The sequence below is a fragment of the Miscanthus floridulus genome, chromosome 18 (genome assembly GCF_019320115.1).
Source record: "Miscanthus floridulus cultivar M001 chromosome 18, ASM1932011v1, whole genome shotgun sequence".
NCBI classification, from domain to species: domain Eukaryota; kingdom Viridiplantae; phylum Streptophyta; class Magnoliopsida; order Poales; family Poaceae; genus Miscanthus; species Miscanthus floridulus.
The window spans coordinates 24,003,465-24,025,328 of NC_089597.1; the positions used below are offsets into that span (position 1 = coordinate 24,003,465).

At 46.9% G+C, this 21,864-nt stretch overlaps 5 protein-coding genes across 5 annotated transcripts; 3 read left to right on the top strand and 2 right to left on the bottom strand.

Moving 5' to 3' along the window:
- Positions 1-3,367: 3,367 nt before the first annotated feature.
- On the top strand, positions 3,368-6,103 carry LOC136521675 (uncharacterized). Its single transcript, XM_066515433.1, has 4 exons — positions 3,368-3,735; positions 4,468-4,604; positions 4,700-4,868; positions 5,511-6,103. Exons 2-4 carry the CDS (start codon positions 4,539-4,541, stop codon positions 5,705-5,707), a joined length of 432 nt encoding a protein of 143 aa, XP_066371530.1. The 5' UTR covers positions 3,368-3,735; positions 4,468-4,538; the 3' UTR covers positions 5,708-6,103.
- An 836-nt stretch (positions 6,104-6,939) lies between these two features.
- Positions 6,940-11,976, top strand: LOC136521594 (uncharacterized). The gene is made up of 10 exons (XM_066515343.1): positions 6,940-7,376; positions 7,633-7,695; positions 8,669-8,747; positions 8,901-9,032; positions 9,612-9,690; positions 9,841-9,886; positions 10,259-10,365; positions 10,448-10,517; positions 10,844-10,926; positions 11,751-11,976. The coding sequence occupies exons 1-10, from the start codon at positions 7,164-7,166 to the stop codon at positions 11,779-11,781; spliced, it is 903 nt and encodes a 300-aa protein (XP_066371440.1). The 5' UTR covers positions 6,940-7,163; the 3' UTR covers positions 11,782-11,976.
- A 1,267-nt stretch (positions 11,977-13,243) lies between these two features.
- Positions 13,244-13,975, bottom strand: LOC136523488 (uncharacterized). The gene has a single exon (XM_066517157.1). It carries the CDS (start codon positions 13,973-13,975, stop codon positions 13,361-13,363), a length of 615 nt encoding a protein of 204 aa, XP_066373254.1. The 3' UTR covers positions 13,244-13,360.
- A 2,154-nt stretch (positions 13,976-16,129) lies between these two features.
- Positions 16,130-18,019, bottom strand: LOC136520291 (uncharacterized). Its single transcript, XM_066513743.1, has 2 exons — positions 16,350-18,019; positions 16,130-16,252 (listed from the first exon to the last, which is right to left on the bottom strand). Exon 1 carries the CDS (start codon positions 18,017-18,019, stop codon positions 16,445-16,447), a length of 1,575 nt encoding a protein of 524 aa, XP_066369840.1. The 3' UTR covers positions 16,130-16,252; positions 16,350-16,444.
- Positions 18,020-19,740: 1,721 nt separating this feature from the next.
- LOC136520290 (coniferyl alcohol acyltransferase-like) lies at positions 19,741-21,746 on the top strand. The gene has a single exon (XM_066513742.1). It carries the CDS (start codon positions 19,741-19,743, stop codon positions 21,397-21,399), a length of 1,659 nt encoding a protein of 552 aa, XP_066369839.1. The 3' UTR covers positions 21,400-21,746.
- The last annotated feature ends 118 nt before the right edge of the window (positions 21,747-21,864 follow it).

Consider the following 21,864-nt stretch of genomic DNA (forward strand, 5'->3'; position numbering starts at 1 on the left):
TGGACGCACCGATGGCACTGTTTATCATCTCGACAACACATTCAGCATTGACCGGACGCTGGCGGCAAATCGACTGGACGTAGAACAACAGCGTCCGATCGAGTACAGAAAGGTTCCAGAGTGGCGAAATTATGACCGGACGCATCTGGTGGCATGTGACCGGATGATGGCAGTGTCCGATCAGTTGATCGTGGCTCTAACGGTCAGGACGACCGGACGCGTCCGGTCAGGATGCGATCAGCGTCCGGTCAGTAGCAAAAAAGAGGAATTTCATCCCCAACGGCTACTTTCTCAGTGGGGCTTATAAATAGACCCTCAACCAGCCATTTGAAGCGTGTGGAGATAAGGAAACGTATCAAGGGTGTTAATACACTATTTTAGTGATCTCCACTTGCATAGTGCTTAGTGATTCATTAGGTGATTAGCGTATGTGCTTTGTGAAGTGCTTAGATTGATTAGACCATCGCTTATGCACTTGCTCTAGGTTTAGGCTTAGTGTTTAGTGAGGTTTGCATACCTCTTACCACTCGGTGCTTGCGTGTACCATTGTTGTACATCGAAGGGGCTTGTAGTCTTGCAAGATCACACCAACTGCGGTTGTGGTATGGCCACCACCGTGTACCAGAGAGAACAAGACCACCGTGCACCATTGTTGATTAAATTTCAGAAAAGGCATGTCCACCTTCCCTCTAGGCCACTTGCTAGATCCTTTCAGGTGGGCGCGCACCCGCGACAGCGGCGTCGATTGCTTGGATGCCCAGCGACATGGGCAAGGGCATCAACGACGGCTAGCGGGAGCCACAGCAACGCCGCAGGTGCACGTAGGTGGCAAGAGCTCGTCCTCGTCGGCGTGGAAGATGGAGGCGAGGTTTGGCGGCTGTTGCGGCTGAAGCGCGCTCGTGAGGAGGAGCCGAGGCGGCGGCAGCGAGTGGCCGAGGTTGGACACCGCTGCAGCGTCGTGTGCTGGGCGAGCTCGACCGAGACAGCGACTTCCGCTTGGTTGCCGGTGTGCGTTGAATGTGTGGGTTGAGCTTGAGCATGTGAGGGCGTGAAGGTGACCCTGGTGGAGAAGAAGATATTTTACAGGGGCATTATTGTCATTTTATCCTTGTCTCGATTCCATTCCTAGGGTCCGTTCGTTTCGCTAAAAAAACAAATCGAAACACTGTTCCGGCTGATTTGTTGTGAGAGAAAAAAAATGTTTTGACTGAAAAAACAAGCTGAAAAGTATGGATTATAAGAGAAGCGAACATAGCCTAAAAGTGTAAATATTTGTTGGACGGAGGGAGCACGTGAGCGTCTGTTGATCTGAATGGGAGACGCACGTCAGCACGTGTTGAACGCTCCAACGTATGAACCAAAACAGCCGCCGCCCCGTACGCCCCTCACTCGAGTGGGCCAACAACAACAACAACAAAGCCTTTAAGTCCTAAATAAGTTAGGGTAGGCTAAAGTTGAAACCCATCAGAAGCAATCAAGGTTCAGGAACGTGAATAGCTGTCTTTGAAGCACTCCTATCTAAGGCTAAGTCTTTGGGTATATTTCATCATTTCAAGTCTCCTTTTATTGTCTCTACCCAAGTCAACTTCGGTCTTCCTCTATCTCTCTTCACGTTACTATCCTGACTTAGGATTCCACTACGCACCAGTGCATCTAGAGGTCTCCGTTGCACATGTCCAAACCATCTCAACCAGCGTTGGACAAGCTTTTTTTCAATTGGCGCTACCCCTAATCTCTCACGTATATCATCGTTCCGAACTCGATCCCTTCTTGTATGACCACAAATCCAACGCAACATATGCATTTTCGCGACACTTAGCTGTTGAACATGTCGTCTTTTCGTAGGTCAACATTCTGCACCATACAACATAGCAGGTCTAATCACCGTTCTATAAAACTTACCTTTTAACTTCTATGGTACCATTTTGTCACATAGGACACCAGACGCTTGCCGCCACTTTATCCACCCTGCTTTGATTCTATGACTAACATCTTTATCAATATCCCCGTCTCTCTGTAGTATTGATCCTAAATATCGAAAGATATCCTTCCTAGGCACTACTTGACCTTCTAAACTAACATCTTTCTCCTCCCGAGTAGTAGTGCCGAAGTCACATCTCATATACTCAGTTTTAGTTCTATTGAGTCTAGAACCTTTGGACTCCAAAGTCTCCCGCTATAACTCCAGTTTCTGATTTACTTTTGTCCGGCTTTCATCAACTAGCACTACATCGTCCGCGAAAAGTATACACCAATGGATGTCTCCTTGTATGTCCCTTGTGACCTTATCCATCACTAAAGCAAACAAATAAGGGCTCAAATCTGATCTTTGATGTAGTCCTATCCTAATTGGGAAGTCATCCGTGTCTCCATCACTTGTTTAAACTCTAGTCACAACATTGTTGTACATGTCCTTAATGAGCGCGACGTACTTCGTTGGGACTTTATGTTTGTCCAAAGCCCACCACATAACATTCCTTTGTATTTTATCATAAGCCTTCTCCAAGTCAATAAAAAGCATGTATAGGTCCTTCTTTTTTTCTCCCTATACCGCTCCATAACTTGTCTTACTAAGAAAATGGCTTCCATGGTTGACCTTTCGGGCATGAAACTAAATTGGTTCATAGAGACCCGCGTTATTGCTCTCAAGCGATGCTCGATAACTCTCTCCCATAGCTTCATAGTATGGCTCATCAACTTAATTTCCCGGTAATTCGTACAACTTTGAATATCCCATTTATTCTTGTAGATCGGTATCAATATACTTCTACTCCACTCATCAGGCATCTTGTTCGATCAAAAAAATATGGTTGAACAGCTTGGTTAGCCATACTATAGCTATGTCCCCGAGGTATCTCTACACCTCGATTGGGATACCATCCGGTTCTATCGCCTTACTTACTTTCATCCTTTTCAACGCCTCTCTGACCTCAGATTCTTGGATTCTCCGCACAAAGCGTCTATTGGTGTCATCAAAAGAGTCATCCAACTGAAAGGTTGTGTCCATATTCTCACCATTGAACAATTTGTCAAAATACTCTTGCCATCGATGTCGGATCTCATCCTCCTTCATCAAGAGATGCTCCCTTTCATCCTTAATGCACTTAACTTGGTTGAAGTCCCGTGTCTTTCTCTCACGAACCCTAGCAATCATATAAATGTCCTTCTCTTATTCATTCATACTCAAATGTTGGTAAAGATCCTCGTACGCTCTACCCTTTACTACACTTACAACTCGTTTTACAGTCTTCTACAAACATCTATAGCATTCTTTCTTCTCCGATCGGACTTCCTCGTTCCACCACGGTCGAATTGAATTGGGCCGCGCTCGTTCGTGCTTCGTATTCGCTGGTCTGGTCGGGGAGGGGGGTCGGCAGCGGGCTCCTGTCCGACTGGTCGGCAGGGAAGATTTGCGCAAGGGCCAGGACCCAAGCAAATTCGTCGGCTCCTGACCCTGCGGCGTGCCGGCATCCAGTCTGCTGTCTGCCTCTTTCTCCAAGGTCGCCCCGCCCCGTCTGTCGGTTGTCTCCCGTGCCCCCTCGCCGAGTCGCCGCCTCGGTGCTTCCACTCTCTCAGCGCCCTCACCTCCGGCATACTCCCTCTCCCTCTCCCTCTCTCTCGCTTGTCTCGTGCCCCTCGCGTGCGCTCTGTCTCTCTCTGGCGTCGGCCTAGACCTACGCCAGGTGCCTACATCGCCCATCTTCGGGACCTTCGCCGGCGACGAGCACCCACCAGGTACGCCATCTGTCTTCCTTTCCTGCCGTGCGAAACGGAGCACCCAAACCCAAGCTATCTGTACTCGGATCTGGTCTGATCCAGTTACAAGTGTGTTTTGTGTCCGCTCCTGCGTGTCGGATGGATGTTTCTGCTGAATCCGCCCCTGTGTTGGTCTCTTTGAAAACGAAATATGAACCTAGATCCAGACCTCTCCGTCGTACCTCACAGCTTGCATAGAGCCTAAGCATGTGAGATAATCCGAGATCCTTATAGCTGAGAATGTAGTCTTCGTTATTAGATGAATCAGGTGTCACAGGAGAAGATATAATATATGCTTATGCTTTTATCTTTTATTAGGATAATAAAATGTGTTCGCAAATTCAGTGACACATATTGTGATCTTATCAGACAGATCGAGGCTCTTTATAAACAAAAGAAATCATATTGGTTTGTAAGTGCATTAATTTACTGTTTCATGACCAATTTGAATCGTTGGACATGAACTGGAGGATCAGTTATGCATTTGCTGCATATTAGCAAAAGATATTATGCAATTTGAACAATGGGCACTGATACTGAATTAACATTTTGAGCTTGGTGTTCATATTGTATTAAAGTCCAAATCAGAGAGATCTTAATCCGATCGAGAAAGTATCCATTCAGAAAAGTTGAACTGTTTAAATGCCTATGAGAAGTGTTCTTTACTGGATTAATTATCTGTTACTGTTACACTTATCAAGAATTTTACAGGGCTCTGGATGTTTCTCTGGAGCTGATACAGGAAATTTACTTTTATCTCTACTCCGCCTTCTTTGTTGACTATGGCACTAGCAGCTATCTATAACCTTTTCATCATTAACAAATCTGGCGGCCTTATATACTACAAGGTATGTTCCGGGGATCCCCTTTCTCTACTTTATTGAGTTATTCTAGACCTCGAGCTGTCAACCACGTCATCTGAAGAACCTGCACATATCTCCAGGACTATGGTTCAGCAGGGAGGATGGATACCAATGACACTCTAAGATTAGCAAGTCTCTGGCATTCGATGCATGCTATCTCCCAGCAACTCTCCCCTACCCCTGGCTGTACTGGCATTGATCTCTTACAAGCTCATAACTTTGATCTCCATTGCTTTCAATCCCTCACAGGTATGTCTGCTTAACAGTTCATTGATCTGGTCTGCATCCTATAGTTCTGAGCTAATGCATACTTGGTGTGTGTGGGTACACTTACTGAATCAATTTAAGTTTTACAAGCTCTGATTTAAGTATACAGTAAGTCGTAAACTTGAACGATTCTACTTTCCCCCCTTCTACATGTCAAGAGGATGATCTCATTGATATTGCATATAGCACCAAATCATATATGGTTGTGTGCTGACCATTACATGTGTGGGAAATACTTGCATTATCTACTATTACTTTGCCACTGAAGTCAGAATTATGGCGGCGCTAAGTAGCAGTGTTTTTAACTAAGGAATGGCAAGATTTTGTAGCCTGTGAGATTTTTTCGGGGAAGTGAGGGCTTGAATGTTATGGTAGAAAATGGAGATTTTGAAACTTGTTACAGTCCATTTGCAAAACAATTGTTGTTGTAGCCATGGATAATTTCATTTGAACCATTGTGCAGCTGAAATATATCTTTGGGGTAGATTGATTTATCTCTAGAGTTAACTTATGCTGTTATCTTTTGGTTGTTTGAGATTGTGATCTGTAATAATTGAATAGTAACTCACCCAAATTGGCCTGTTTCGCTTATAGTATATGCTCTGATTGCTTCACTTGCTTCAGGGACAAAATTTTTCGTTGTATGCGAAACTGGAGCTCCAAATATGGAAATGCTGCTGAAAGTGATTTATGAGCTGTACACAGACTTTGTTTTGAAGAATCCGTTCTATGAGATGGAGATGCCGATTCGGTGTGAGCTGTTTGATCACAATCTGGCTCAGGTGATCCAGAAGGACCGGGTTGCACTTCTGGGTCGGTGAAACTTGAAAACTTATGGCCTCAAACCCTATCATGTATCTTGTACTTTTCCCTTTTTCTACATTATTACCCTGGACTTGCTCTGCTGGAACTCTACGTTCTACCGCTGCATAACCGATAACTTGAATAGTGTGTTGCTCGCTTGTAATTCTTTTGATGTAAATGTCACGTGCATAAAATGCTGCTGCAAATAGCAACTCCATGGAAGAAGCTTTTGTTCTAGCATGTTTTGCCTGCTAGGAGCTTGAGCATGCCCGTGCAGTGATCTGGTGTTCCTCGTTGGGGATCAATGTGTCCTCGGTTGTAATCTTCTTTTGATCTAAATGGGATGTAGAGCTTTGCGTGCATAAAATGCTGCCGCAAATAGCAACTCCATGGAAGAAGCTTTTGTTCTAGCATGTTTTGCCTGCGAGGAGCTTGAGCATGCCCGCGTGATCAGTGATCTGGTTTTCCCCGTTGGGGATCAATGTTCAGGTGACCAATGGTCTATGGCTCTGTTCCTTTCGCTGAAAAAAAAAATGTCGAAACACTGTTTTGGCTGATTTGTTGTAAGAGAAAAATACTGTTCTGACTGAAGCTTGCAACACAAGCAAACAGGGCCTATGTCGTAGGACCAGCAGTGCCATGCCACCGGCTCCTGGTTTCTGAAAGATGGATGCCACCAGCCTTCAATTGGTCTCTGCCTTCTGGTTTCTGAAAGATGGAACAGGCTGTGCTGTGCTTCTGCAGTACTGTTTGTGATGATCCATCTCAAGCTACCAGCAAATTCAATGCAGGACTGCAAGTGAAATCGATGTTTATCGCGTTTAAATGCTTCTGACCTAGAAGCACTAAAACTTTATCCTATTATACATTATATAATTAAGGGTCTGTTTAGAACGTAGGAATTTTATGGCGTATTTGAAACCCCTGAAAATAATTCCTGTTTCTGTGTTTTTTATATGAAATTAAACTGGTTCATGTGAAATTCCTATATTCTAAACGTGTCCTATATAAATTCCTATATTCTAAACATGTTCTATATAGGAATCATGTAGGGATTTTACACAAATCAGTTCAATTTCACACAAAAAGACAGACACAACATTTTTTTCACGTTTTAAACAGACCCTTTCACATGAATCAGTTCAATTTCTTAGAAAAAAACAAAGGAACAAATTGTTTTTTCCGTGTTCCAAACATTCCCTTAATAAACAGAAAGAAATTTTAGGTTGGAGACGCAGCTGCAATTTGGCTCGGCTCCAAGAATTTCGCCTCCCAAAACCCAGTGCGCGAGTTGCCAAATCGACACACGCACCGGGCCTGCACCCAATTTTTTTTCCGCTGAAGGCAGCAGTCCCGGTGCTGAAGGCAGCAGTCCCGGTCGGCGGCAGTGAACCGAGCAGAGGAAGAGGAAGCACGCCCCCCGCCCCCGCCCGTGCCGAGCCGAGCTTGCCTCCTCCGCCGCGGCGCGTCGAGATGAGCCTCTCCCACCGCCTCCCCCCGGCCGCGGCGGCGGTGGACCCCTACTACGTGTATGCGCCGCACCCGGACCCGCAGCGGCAGGGCGTGCTCACGCTCTTCGTCGCGGGGCTCCCCGACGACGTGAAGCCCCGCGAGATCCACAACCTCTTCTCCCATCGCCCCGCTTTCGACCACTGCCTCCTCGAGTACACCGGCCGCGGCAACCAGGTCTGCCTCCCTCCGCCTATCGCCCTTGCCCTTGGCTCCTGCCCCGTGCTACTCCGCTAGGCTAAACCCACCAGGAGGCCACCACTGTCTGTCTCTTCTGTGAGCCGTCTAAGACTAAAGTGTAGTTTAGAGCGCAACCCGGATTGATATAGCTAGGAGCGAACATAGACTGCTGCAAATACTGCCTCTGTATGGATGTGTACATCGATGCAATGATGTTGTTATGTTCACTGAATTTCTGATTCTTATGCCGCAGGCGGTTGCTTTTGTGACGTTCTTCACCCCTGAGGCGGCCCTGTCGGCAATGACTTCCTTAAATGTAAGCCAAATGATTGCTGTATACCTGTACTGTAGTGTATATGGCTCCATAACTGTCAACCATGAAGTTGGTTGTCTTCAAACTTGTTACTAGTGCTGTAAAGACAGGGGGCAATAATAATCTAATTCCTTCTGCATTTTCTTTCTGCTCGACAGCATGCCACGGGGTGATGTGGATAAATATCTGAATTCTCTTGTGAATCATGCCAAACCATCTTACCTAATTATGTGTTCATTGTTCTGCATTATGTGAACCTGACACATGATCCAACTGAGTAGAAATTTGAGTATTGAAGTCTACTAAACTGAAGCATCAGCATTTAGCATTTTAGCAATACTGAGGCATCAATGGCGCTTTGTGGACTCTAGTTCATGTCACTGACTCATTAGAATTAGATAGTTTTACCATTCATCCTGCCAGATGCAAATAATGGAACATTGCTCAGATCGCAGCTACATGGTCAGAGGAACTTGGAAGCTACTGTGTTATCATATTCGCCACTTAAGCTTACTAATGAATTATTCTGTCTTAGTATTGTGTGGCTCTAGCACCTTCAATTCAATTACTGTGTTGCTCATTATTTAAATCTACATCTTGTGTAACAACATCTGTAGTCAGTTAGCTTGTACAATGTGCTTGACTTAATGTCCATAGGTATGTCCAGATATTTCTTGGCCATTTACCAGTAGTGTAGCGAGTTGATACAAATTCTATGTGAAAACATTGCTCTGGCTACACATAGCGAAAAACCAACTTGGAGTTTCAGAAATGCTAGCTGAAAGAATATCTGTGCTTGTGAAACCTCACCAACATGTAAACTTTTATTTTATTTATAGCATGTAAAGTGCAAGTTTAATGAATGCACTAGTAGATAGAAATTAGCCTACAAATTCATAGCTCTTATTACTTTGTAGCTATATTTATTCAGGGTTGAGTGCTATTGTAACTGATCTAATATTTTGATCCATTTCAGGGAACAATTTTTGATCCAGAGACTGGTGACCGTTTGCACATCGAGCTAGCTAAATCAACTTCACGCAGACCTCGTGGAGGTGTTTTATATGCCATTAAAAATTTCCATAATATTATTAGAGTTTCCTGCCTGCCTTGATCGTCATTTGATGTTAACATGCCACCACATAAAGATATTTAATGTTATCAAGCGACTATGTCGACTCTAATCATTGATGGTAATTTTTCATTAGGTGGCGAAGTCTACCGAGTTATTGACAAACGGGCTAACAAAACAGAAGGAAATGCTGATAATGAGAATGTTGGTGATGAAGGTGATGAGGAAGTATGGGGGGAAGACGAGGATGGAGGCAATGATGATAATGGTCAGCATTATTACTTGATATCTTTATGAATCACTTTTGGTTTTGTTAAATGAGGTTACATGAAATGGCGCTTATGTGGTGCAAGCCCTTAATCCAGTGGCAACATTCTAATCTTGTTACTAGGGCATGGACAAATCTTAATAACACACATGTACAACTATCCAATCGCAATGGTGCGATTAAAAACTCTGTAACTTTGTTATTTACGGTAATGAAATTCAGGTGTGCCTCTCTTTGGAAAATATATAATGCTAGCCCATTGATATATAATCCGGGCTGGAACTATCTGGAATTTCTAATTCAAACCTGATTTGTATTTACCTTTTCCTTTGTCATATTGAAATTTCAGGTTGTTGATGACTTTGATGGAACCTCGTCCATCGTTTTTATTATGAAAATTTTCATGTTGATTACACATTGTAACTAGGACTGAATTAAGATTGACATAGCACCAAATTAGGGGGCGGCAACTTTCTCACTCTTTTAATAAAACAAATGCAGTCTAGGATTTCCGAAGGCACTATAATTAATCATAGCATAAACCTCACCTGCACATTTTTGTTGACACCAATCGTGTAGGTGATGGAGAATCAGATGAGCCATCGGGCACAGAAAATGAAAATTCCAGTGATAAGAATGAATTGCCTGCGGATCAGAGGTTGACACGCACTTCATATTACACATAGTTGGAGACGATCTCTTTCTTTGTATTTATCTTAATAAAACACCAAAGCTGCTTCTCTTGTGTTATCAACTTTTCATGGGTCTTTAGTGGTTTATCACTAATAATGTTTCCTTTAATGGGCAGTGATCAACCAGGGCACAAGAAGCAGAATGGGCAATCTCTCTCAAATGTGAGTTTATTGTTATGGTTTCACTTCACATAGTTATACCTACATCATAGTTGTAATAACTAATAACTGCACACAGTGCTGTAAGCCTATGAAACATTGTAAGTAGCTGTCAATTTTTCATTAGATTGTTACTTGAACAACATGCGTTTGTGCCTGTAGGGGCTACTAATTTTAATAGCACCTAGAGAACCCTTGCCAAACCATTCTTGAAATGTGGATATATTTGCATTTCTTGTCTGAAGAATCATCTAGTATCTTGACTTATCCACCAATCAAACTAGTGGATGGATTTTTTTACAAGTTCTTTTGTTTCTTATTTAAAGCTTGCTTGACATGTATAAAGCTTGATATAATATGGCCTGTTTGGTGTAGGATGGACGAGATAAATCTTCGAATGATATACCACCTTGCTCTACTCTCTTTATTGCAAATTTGGGACACACATGCACAGAGGATGAACTAAATGAAGTTTTATCCAAGTATGATGTGTGAATTCTTCTAATTTGCTTGTGAAGTGGACCCATAGTAATGAAACTGATCATTGTTGTTCTATATTGTCAGGGAACCTGGGTTTCATGTCCTTAAAATGCGTCGCCATGGTGGAATGCCTGTAGCTTTTGCTGATTTTACGGTATACCTACCTATACCTTTATTAATTTAGCTAGTGACTTGATCTACTGCTGTTCTGTGGTCTAAAAAATAAAAATGAAGGATGTATCCACATTTTTTCCTTGCATGTTACTCCCAGTTAGTGAAGTTTCTGAAGATCACTTATTCAGTTTAAATTAAGCCAATGTGAAATGCTGGTTCTATTAGCATGAATAAACAAGCACCATATTTTTAAAAGGCTATAAGGGATGTGTTTTTTTTTCTTAGAGTGACACCTCATTATTTCACCATATTTTTTTTACCGTTTATTTTTACCGAGAGCCTGAGGCAGGCGGTTGCAATATGCAGGATATTGAATCGTCTACAGCTGCTATGAACAGCCTCCAAGGCACTGTATTGGCTTCTTCTGATAGCGATGGATTGCACATTGAGTATCCTCAAAATTACTTGCTTTTGTTGCAATATTTCTGTTTGTTTGCTGTATATGTGTCAGTAGCATAAGGTATCTTTTTTTTTTCTCTATCGAAAGGATGTCAGATGCTCTACCGTAAGTTTTTTATCGGAAAAGCCAGGAGTACCAAAGGCATCTCATAGTACAAGTTAATTTATCTCTTTTGGGTTCGGAATCTCATAGTAATCCCTCCGTCAAGAAAAGAATGCAATTATAGCACAATATCATGTTAAAGTATCTTGAGTTCGGCTAACTATATATAAAAAATATCAATATTTATAATATCAAAATGAGTATCATTAGGTTTTTCATTAGATATATTCTCATTCTAATTTGGTGTCATAGACGTTAATATTTTTATCTAAATATTTAGTCAAACTTTAGACACGTTAACCAAGAATGCACATATAATTGCATTCTTTTGTGGACGGAGGTAGTGCAAGTTAATTATCTCATTTGGGTTTCGGATTACATTGGTTTTGGTATTGGTTTGCCATTTACGTGGTGTTCACTTTTTGAGTTTTCAAGATCGTTTTGCATTTGCCATGAAATGGTAACCAAATGTTTGGTCCTTGCTTCAAAGGAGAAACACAATTGTTTGATTTTGGGTATGTTAGGCTAAAAATATCATGTCCGATAGCTATGCAACAGAGGCGGCTAGAATTGCTGCTGCCATTCTCCATTGATGTGTCATAGTCGAAAATTCTCCTGGCTTATCACAGTGCACTGTACAGTACAATTTATTTCATTGGCTTGACATGAGGCGTCGTTATATGTCCTTGTTTCCTTTAACTCTAGCAACAGGTACGCAAGGTCAAAGATGAGGAAAAGCTAAGCTGCTGGACCGTAAGGATTGGCATGTCATCTCCTGTCTTCCTGAAGGTATCAGTAGGCATACCCGCACAAGTGCACATGTAACTGCATGTAGCTTGCTAGTTGCTCATCCAGGCGTGAGAATCGAGAACGGTGCTAATTGTTATGTATACCATTGTAAAATGTTTACCTGTATCGGGATGTCCGTGTTTGGAAACTGCTATCATCATATCATCAGGCATGATGTCTACGGCACCTTAAAATAGAATTTCACGTGAATCCAAGATGGGATCAGAATCCAGATCTCTGCCAATGATGAAGGGAAGTCAAAATGTTGCACTGTCTCGTCAGGAGACAGTTGGTGATCAACTCCGGTTCCGTCCCGACTACGAGTATGTTTGCGTTTTCTGATCGCCTGGTATTGACGAAAGGTTCAGAACCGTACACGGTACACGGATGTGGGCATGTGGCCGAAGGGTCCTTTTTCTGGCCTTCACAGGTCAAGTACAAGTTAATGTCTCTCATTTGGGTTTCGGATTACATTGGTGGCTTGTTTAGTTGGCGAATTTTTTTGGCGAAATGGTATGGTAGCATTTTCGTTGTTATTTGATAATTAGTGTCCAATCATAGTCTAATTAGGCTTAAAAGATTTGTCTTGTGAATTTTGTCTAAACTGTGTAATTAGTTTTATTTTTTATTTATATTTAATGTTTCATGCATGCGTCTAAAAATTTGATGTGACTGGAAAATTTTGGAAACTAAACACTGCCTGGGTTTGGTGTTGGTTTGCCATTTCCGTGGTGTTCACCTTCTGAGTTTTGAAGATCGTTTTGCATTTGCCATGAAATGGTAACCATATGTTTGGTCCTCGCTTCGAAGAGACACAATTGTTTGATTTTGGGTACGTTAGGCTCAATATATCATGTCCGGTAGCTATGCAACTTAAAATAAGCTGCAGCCAGCAGCTGCTTACTGTAGGTAGTAATTTGTGAGAGGAGTCAAAGAAGTAGTAGCCGGCTGCGGCTTATCATGTCCGGTAGCTATGCAACTGAGGTGGCTAGAAGCCTAGAATTGCTGTCGCCAGTGATGTGTCACTATTGAAAATTACTCCTGGCTTATCACAGATCCACAGTGCACTGTACAATTTATTTCATCGACTTGACATGAGGCGTCGTTATATGTCCTTGTTTCCTTCAACTCTAGCAAACAGGTACGCAAGGTCCAAGATGAGGAAAAGCTAAGCTGTTGGATCGCAAGGATTGGCATGTGATCTCCTGTCTCCCTGAAGATATCAGTAGGCAATCCCTGCGCATGTAACTGCCCGTAGCTGCTTGCTAGTTGCTTTATTCATCCAACGCTTGAGAATCGAGAATGGTGCTAATTATCCTGTATACCATTGTAAAATATTTACCTGTAGCGAGACGTCCCTGTCTGGAAACTGTTATGATCAGGCACGATCTCTACGGCACCTTTAGATCGAATTCCACATGGATCCAAAGTGGGATCAGAGTTCAGATCTCTACCTTTGATCAAGAGAAGTCAAAAGCTCAAACGGTCTTGGCAGAAAGACAGTTTTTTTTTTTACAACAAACGATATTATATTAGCAGCAAGAAGCTGACACTAAGGTTACATGTTGCATGTTTACAGAGTTCAGTGCTTCCACTAGTGGGCACTGGTGACTGTGATGCAAATAAGAGCATACAGGCTGATATCTAGTGCCAGATGCAGAGAAAGCCTGTCTAGCTAGGCCATCAGCAGTTGTGTTGAGGTTCCTGTTGATTTTGAGAATCTTTGCCCGTCGATGAACCGAGCAATTGGTAAATGATTGAGTAAAGAATTTGATTCTCCAGTCTGGGGGATGTGTGTGGTTTTGTTGATTGAGGAAATGCACCAACTGTTGAAAATCTGATAAGAAAGTTGTGTTGTCGAAGTTGAGGCTCTCATTCACCCTTGCAGCCAGTGCTAAGGCAGCCGCTTCTGCCATAAGCACTGATTGGACTCCTGTCAATTGCGCTTTGATGAAAATAGTTTGCGCCGGCTGTACCTGCGTGTTAACAAAGAGAATTCCAAGACCAGCCATCCTAGGTGGCAGTGATGGATGGTCAGGTACGGTCGATGCATCAACATAGCATCGGACTCCTGGGAGAAGCGCCGGCACCTGGACGGTATACCTGTCCGCCTGCTGTGAGGGGGTACCTGCAATTGTAGAGGCCATACCTAGCATTCCTTGGTTGTTGTGGTCGGTTTGTTGGTTCAGGTGAAGCCCAGTTGCCTGTTGGTTCCGGCCAAACCCAGTTGCCGGTGGATGGGTAGATCTTTGGTCCAGTCCAGCTGCTTGGAAAGCTGTGGTGTTTGTTCCTGTATCCTGCTCTTGCTGATGAGAAGAAATGTGCGCAGCAACTGCGTGATGTACCTGCCAAGGAGTCCAGGTCTTTCTCTGGAAGCGAAAGCTGCGAGAAGTCATAGAGGATGGATTTAATGGCTTTTGCTTCAGCGACGGTGGCGTGGCCGCAAAGAATCAAATCATCCGCAAAGAGGAGAGAGTGAATAGCAGGACATCCAGGGCCCAAGGTGATGCCTGAGAGGTTCCTGTTATGCAGTTCAGATTGAAGACGAATAGACAGTTCATTAATAGCAATCACAAAAAGATAGGGGGAGAGGGGACAACCTTGACGTAGACCACGCTGAGAAATAAAAGTGGTAGACGGCTCACCATTAACTAAAACTGCAAAGGATGGAGAGGTAATACAAGCATGAATGAGATTGATAAAATGTTCATTAAAACCTTGCCGTTGAAGAGCCGACCTGATGAAATCCCGTTCCAATCTATCGAAAGCCTTAGCCAAGTCAATTTTAAGAATAAAAGCATTGTGGTTCCAGGTTTTTAAATTAAAGGAATGGATAATTTCCTGAGTGATGATAATATTAGAAGAAATATGTCTATTTGCAATAAAGGCCGCCTGGGCATGATCAATGTAATTAGGAAGGTGATTCTTTAGCCTGTTAGCCAGAGACTTAGAAATTATTTTATAAATGACATTGCAAAGGCTAATGGGTCTAAAATCCTGAGGTATAACCGGTTGATCCTTTTTAGGGATGAGAGTAATGTAGGTTTTATTAATCTCAGCAGGGAGGTAGGCAGAGGTATAAAACTCAGTTACCAAATTGTGTACATCTTGCTGAATCCATGACCACACCGATTTGTAGAATGCAGCGTCGAGACCGTTAGGACCAGGGGCGGCGTTGCTTCTCATCTGTTTTACAATGTCATGAAGTTCAGTCAAATCAGGTATAGAATTGGTATACCTGTCATCAGCCGGTGGAAGTATAGTTCCAGTCACGGAATGGTCCGGCAGAGGGGTGGCATGCGGAGGTTGAGGCGACACAGGGGGTAGGTTGAGATGGGTGGCGACCTGAGGAGAAGAGATAGACGGGTGAGGAGAGTGGAGTGAGAGCTGATTGGGATGTGGATTCTGGGAAGTGAAGATGGTCTGGAAATAATGAACGAGAGTGGAGGCAAGCTGATCTGGGGTGGTGGATTGAGAGCCATCCGGATTGATAAGATGGGTGATCCGGTTTTTTCTATTTCTCTTAACAATGGAATGGTGAAAGAAAGTGGTGTTGCGGTCGCCAAAGATGGCCCAATTTTTTTTGGCTCTCTGAAGGTGATAGGTTTCTTCTTTGGCAAGGAGGTCATGATGCTGATGGGTGAGATGCTCTTGAAGGGAGTAATCTTGGTGGCTAGGAGGCTTGGATTGTTGGTCAAGAAGTTGATTCTCAATGGCAGCAAGAAGATCAGAATTTCTGGGTTTGCTCCTTCTCCATTTGCGCAAGTCAGAGGCAAGGAATCTGGTTTTTTGGGTAAAAGTTCTGGAGGCGGATCGCTGCCAACTCTGGCGAGCAATTGTATGGTATTCCTGTTCCTGCAACCACCAATTCTCAAAGCGAAATGGTTTAGTAGAACGAAACCGTTGAGAATTAAGAACGGCAAGAATGGGAGCGTGGTCGCTGTGCATCACTGGCAGGTGGTAAATCATCGTCGCAGGAAAAGCCATGCACCATTCTGCATTGCCTAAACATCGGTCAAGTCTTTCGTAAGTAGGATTAGTGGAGAAACGTTTATTAGTCCAAGTGTAAGCAGGCCCACTGTAACCCAGATCAATAAAACCACACTGCTTGACATGAGCACAGAAATCATTGATACGTCTAACATCAGCCCTAGTGGGACCTAACTTCTCATTAACATGCATAATATTGTTCATGTCTCCCATACATAAGATAGGCAAAGTGCTATTACTTACAACAAAATTAAGCACTTGACTCCAGATACTACTAGTAGCGTGGTGGTGCGGGTCTCCATAGAGGCAGACGAGACCATACTGCTTTAAACTGAGCTTATTTAGACATAACGCAAAGATGAAATGATGACTATGGTCAACAACAGTAAGATCAACTTCATCATTCCAAATCAGCCAAAGGCCACCAGACTGGCCTTGAGCAGGAACAACAAAAGCATCATTATAATTAAAACGATTTATAATAGAAGTTTTTGTGATTGAAGAGTTCCGGGTTTCTGAGATGAAACATACCTGAGCTTTAGTTGAAGAGAGTAGGCGGGCGAGGTGAGTCATCTTGGAACTGCGAAGGCTCCCACCTGAGCCTCGACAGTTCCATGCCAAGCGTGTCATGGCTCCTGTGGTGCCCTTGAGGCTGGCGCCGGAGCCTGTGTAGAAGCCTGGGTAAGACGCTGAGTAGGATCATCGTAAGCTGCAAGCCGAGCTCCACCATCATGGCCACCTTGAACTTGAACTGTAGTGTGGGGCGAGTGGACGGGGAACAGGTGCTGGAAACCAGCACCCATACCCAACCACCCGACATCAGGTTGGACAGAGTCATGGCGCTGAAACGCCGCCATCGAGTCCAAAATGTAGATTCTTCCTTCCTCGAGTTGGAGTGCAGTTTGTTTGACCTTTCCTGTATCTGCAACCTGATCTGGCTGCGCATTGCGATCTTCCATCTTGTTGTCATCGTCAGGTGCCTCGGCGCCCTCCTGGAGCTCAGGAGGGGGGGCAACAACCATAGTGACCACTGGACTGTGATTGCAGAGGTGCTGTTGAGGAGGATCTGGCTGGATGAGCCTCTGCGAGGCTGAAGGACCCGGGCCAAGAACAGAGCTGGGAGCAGCAAACGTCGATCGGAGCTTGGAGAGGAGTGTTGACAGCTGGGCTCCATCAGAAGCAACCGATGTAATTTGTCTGGTGACAAAATCCATTGGGATCTCAGAGAGTTGAGTCATCCAAGCATCGTGGAGCTGAAATGGAGTCGGCCTCTGCTCTCCAGAAAGATTTGGGGGAGCCAAGACAGTGCTATTTCTTGGATGGCAGTCATCAGCATTATGGAAAAACCCAGCACAGTAATTGCAGATTGTTTGAATTTTGGTATAGTGAACGAAAATTATAATAGTTCTAGTGTCCGAGATTGGAACAAACACCTTGTCTGTAGCTTTCCTAGTGACATTTATTTTTGCTGTAGCCGCTTCAAACAGTTCATCACGGAGGATGGAGGATGGAGGAGTAACTAAGTTGATCCAAATCCGATGGTCGCCAATTTCCTGCAGTATGGTGTTTATCCTGTCTACATTTCTAGCTTTTCCAAACAGCTTGACAGTGACATACATGTACTGAAAGCGATAACCATCAGGAATATTTTTCTGTGGATCTACTATTTCTATCAGCAGATTGTGACGACGAACAATCCAAGGCTGCCTCTTGACAACAAAAATCATGCTTACAGGGTTGGCAAAGGTGGCAAGAAAAAGATTTGTCAGTACCTCGTTGACTGCTTTGTAGCTATCTCCCCAAGCTATCTGCTGGAGCTCAAGCCTGACTACATGGATCGGGATCGCCCTTGCCGTCCCCTGGGGATCCGGCACCTTCAACAGCAGGTTGTATTGTGTGGTCACCTGTTCTTCATCCTGGTGAGCTGAGCTCTGCGCCGCACGTGACGAGAGCTGGAGCGCCTCCGGGGACCTCACAAGGTCCATGTGAGGATGGAGCGGCGATTGGTTCGAAGCATTTGTCAGGCGTGGTGGAGGAGGATTGCGCGTTGGTGCTGGCAGAGTGGGCGAGGTGGAGCGATCAGGTGGCTTAGGATCCATGGGTGGCGGGACCGGTGCGGTGGAGCTATCTCTTTCTTTTTGGGGAAAGAGGGAGAAGGAAACAGACGACAGAGTAAAGAAAGCCGGAGCTTTGACGCTCATCGACAAGGTAGAGCATGACGGAGGTGGCAAAGCGGTGGATCGAAGTCTGTCGGTGGCGAAAACGAAATGGATCGGTAGATCGGCGCGTGTCAAGGGGAAAGATTTACCGTGCAGGTGACAGCTGAAGAGGGACCCTGAGGCAGGGCAGGTGACAATCTTGGCAATGAAGCGGACGAACGGAGCCGGAATCGATGGTTGCAGGTGTCGATCGATGATTGAAGAAGACCTCGATTGAAAGGAAGACGGATTTAGGACGGATTGGATCAGGGGAAAGGGGATTGGGGAGAGGAAAAGTGGAACATGGCAGAACGCCTACTCCTCGCACCGTCTCCACCAGTCCGAACCTATACACACCACGCATTCGATGAATTAGGTAGCCAACAGCGAATGGGTGCGTGACCCAAAACTCCCCTCTTCCAATAGCCCACGCATACTCCACGCTCCGTGTCGCCCTCCCCGTCCTGCACGACCGACGACTCGCCATGGGCGGCGGACCTACCGCTGGAGGAACCGCCGGAAGCAGAGCTTGCAGGTGTGCCTGTCCATCACCGAGCAACAAGCAATAAGCAAGAATTCCTACACCGAAAGCGAACGGCCAGCGCAGAGCACTGAGCACACGCTTCAATGGTGGAGGAGCAAGCAGCTGCTAGCTAGCTTGCTTTGCCCTCTGGCTCCCTTGCTTTCTCCCTTTGCTTGCTCTGTCCGTGCTGCCTTTGAGCGGGCCTCACTCACTCAATCCAAGGATCAGTCACTCTGTGATTTTGTGTTCTTCGTTCCCGTTTCTTTCCCCTTCTTATTCGTGCTCGATTTGAGTTTTGCTGTGAGATTTGTTTAGTCAGATTGATGCTTTGATGAGTGTTGAACAATCCTACCAAAGTGGTTTGAATCAATTTCACTCGTGCATCAAGATCCAAGCCGATCTTTATTTTGGGGGAAAAGCTCGTTCTTGCTCGAATTTCTTCGATTTACAGAGTTACAGTTTAAATTGAGCAATGATCTCCTAGGAGTAGCTTTTTATCTTCATTGCGAATCGCTGTGCAAAGTTTGGGAGCGATCCATGAAGATTTGAGTCGGATTTCATCGATTTTCTTGGCCGCTCCTTTTCTGTTCTTCGCGTGTGAGCTCTCTGTTCGTCGTGTGATAGTTGATTTGGCTCCTGGCCGAGCACACCAGCAGCGCCCTTGCCGGCGGCGTGGCCCTACGGTCCGTCAGAGCGGCACCTGCGACCCCCTTCCTCAACTCCGGTGTGGCTCCGGTGCGGTGACCTCGAGGTGCTGCTCTCGCCGGACCGGGCTCCGGTCGTCCCCTTCCGGTGGGCCCGACGCCTGGGTGGAGATGCAAAAGGATGAAGAGAGGACGCATATTTGTGTCGCGCGTCGGTATCAACCCAAAATACGTCACTCATTTACCTAGTCTGTTGGAGGCTGTTTTGACCGGCAAAAACAACCCATTCGTGGGTTTGGGTCACGCTGTTGAGTCAGTCTCGCGGAGACTCAGCATTGAAAGACAGTTGTTGACCAACTCCGGCTTCTGTTTCCTGATCGCCCGGTATTGTTTTGTTTTTCACGAAAGAATTATCGCCCGGTATTGTTGAAAGGCTCAGAACCGTACACGGATGTGGCCGAAGGGTCCTTTTTCTGGCCTTTACAGGTCAGTGCCCTGCGTATGAAGGTACGAGTGCGAAGCCTTCTCTGAAATGTGGCCGTGGTACCCGTGCACGTATGGTATTCTTTCGTTCTCCGCCGCCTGGCCGGCCTCCCGCCAAACTGCAAGTGCGAACGCTTCCCATCGAGGCATCGACTCATCTCCTTCAAAGCCTCGAAGCGTCCAAGTGCTTGCTCCCAAGTCCCAAGTTCCAACCATTTCTTCGCGTGCGCTTTCTTGCGTTCATGTCTCCACCGCCACAACAGAGGCCCATTCCCCTCTCTCCAAGACCACAGTGCTCGTTCCTGCCCGCCGGAATGCCGGCCGAGCGCGTCGACGTCGCGGTCACCTCACGGACGCTGGTGCGGGCGTCCGACCCGCCGCGGGGCTTTCCCGCGGTACTCCAGCCCTCCAACCTCGACCTCATCCTCGGCTCCTTCCACATCTACCTCATCGCCGTGTACCCCGCCCCGGCCGCGGGCTTCCCCGCCGTGGTGGCTGCCGCGCGGGCCGCCTTGCCCGCGTTCCTCTCCCGCTTCTTCCCCTTCGCCGGCCGCATCGTCGCCAACGCCGACACCGGCGTGCCCGAGATCGCCTGCGACAACGCCGGCGCGGAGCTCGTGGTGGCGCACGCTGGAGTGAGGCTCGCGGACGTCGACTTCGCCGACGCCGACCGCTCGCTGGGCCTCATCGCGGTGCCGTTCCAGCAGGGCCTCACGCTGTCGCTGCAGCTGGTCCGGTTCGCGTGCGGCGGGTTCGCGCTGTCGTGGGCGACCAACCACCTGCTCGTGGACGGCCACGGCCTGACGGCGCTGCCCAACGCCTGGGCGGAGCTGCTCCGCACGGGCGGCCTCTCGTGGGAGCCTCACCACGAGCGGGCCTCGCTCTTCCGGCCGCGTGACCCGCCGCGGTACAGCCCGACGCTGGACGCCGAGTTCACGCGGTACGCGCCGGGGAGCCTCCCGAACTCGCTCCTGACGGCCACGCTCGTGCGCCGCAACTACGTGGTGTCCGCTGCGGACGTGGACCGGCTCCGCGCCGCGGCCAGCACCCCCGCGCGCCGCGCCACGCGGCTGGAGGCGCTGTCCGCGCACGTGTGGAAGCTGCTCGCCGCGGCCGCGGGCGGGCTCGGCGACGCGCGCTGCCGCATGGCGTGGCTCGTCGACGGCAGGCGGCGCCTGGACGCCGCCAGGTACGACGCGGGCACCGTGCGGCGCTACCTCGGCAACGTGGTGACGTACGCGTCGCGGGAGGTGGACGTGGAGGCCGTGTCGTCGTCCCCGCTGGCCGACGTGGCGGCGATGGCGGGCGCGGCCATCGCGGAGGTGTTCCGGTCGGAGCGGTACGAGGAGCTGGTGGACTGGATGGAGGCGCACAAGCGGGTGTTCCGGGAGGGCGGCAAGTGGACGGAGGTGGTGGGCACGGGCACGGGGAGCCCCGCGCTGGTGGTCTCGTCGTTCATGCCGTTCCACGTGGAGGGGGACTTCGGGTTCGGGCGGCCGCGGCTGGTGATACCGTGGATTCGCCCGGGGCGGCTGGGTGCCGCGGCCATCACGGTGGCGCGGAGCCCGCTGGAGGACGGGTCGTGGCAGATCACCGCTAGGCTGTGGCCGCGGCTTGCCGACGCCGTGGACGCGGACCCGGACGCCGTGCTCAAGCCGGCCACCGCCGCGCGGCTCGGGTTCGGCGCGCCTGATCCGGCAGACGTGATGCAGCATACTACCAGTCGCATGTGAGTCGATATTTCCCAGTCGGAGAGGCGGCGTTCGGTGTGCAAGAGCCGGTGGGCCTCAGCCCTCAGGGCGTGGGCGCGGGCGCGTGGGCGTGGCGTGGCACAGGCGGACAGGACAGCAGCCCCCAGCCGCCTGTGGGCCCGCGTATGCGATGTGGCCATGTGGCGGCATGGCGCTGACGGGCTGCGTTTCGTGTTCTCTCGCATCGATCTGGTGCAATTTTGTCCATTTTTGTCGACACGATCCAAGAAGTATTTTGGACCTGTTCTTTTCGATCATCGTTACATTGGTCTAGCTTTTGCTAGCAATTTTTTTTTACCTTTCTAATTTTCACCGGTGACTAGCACATATTCTACGTTTGGATCAGGTGTAGATTATTCGATCGATCTCTTCTCTTTTGAGTTTATATATTAATTATTCCAGTCCCATGCAAAAAGGTACTAGATGATTTTTTTTTTATTGAGCTGC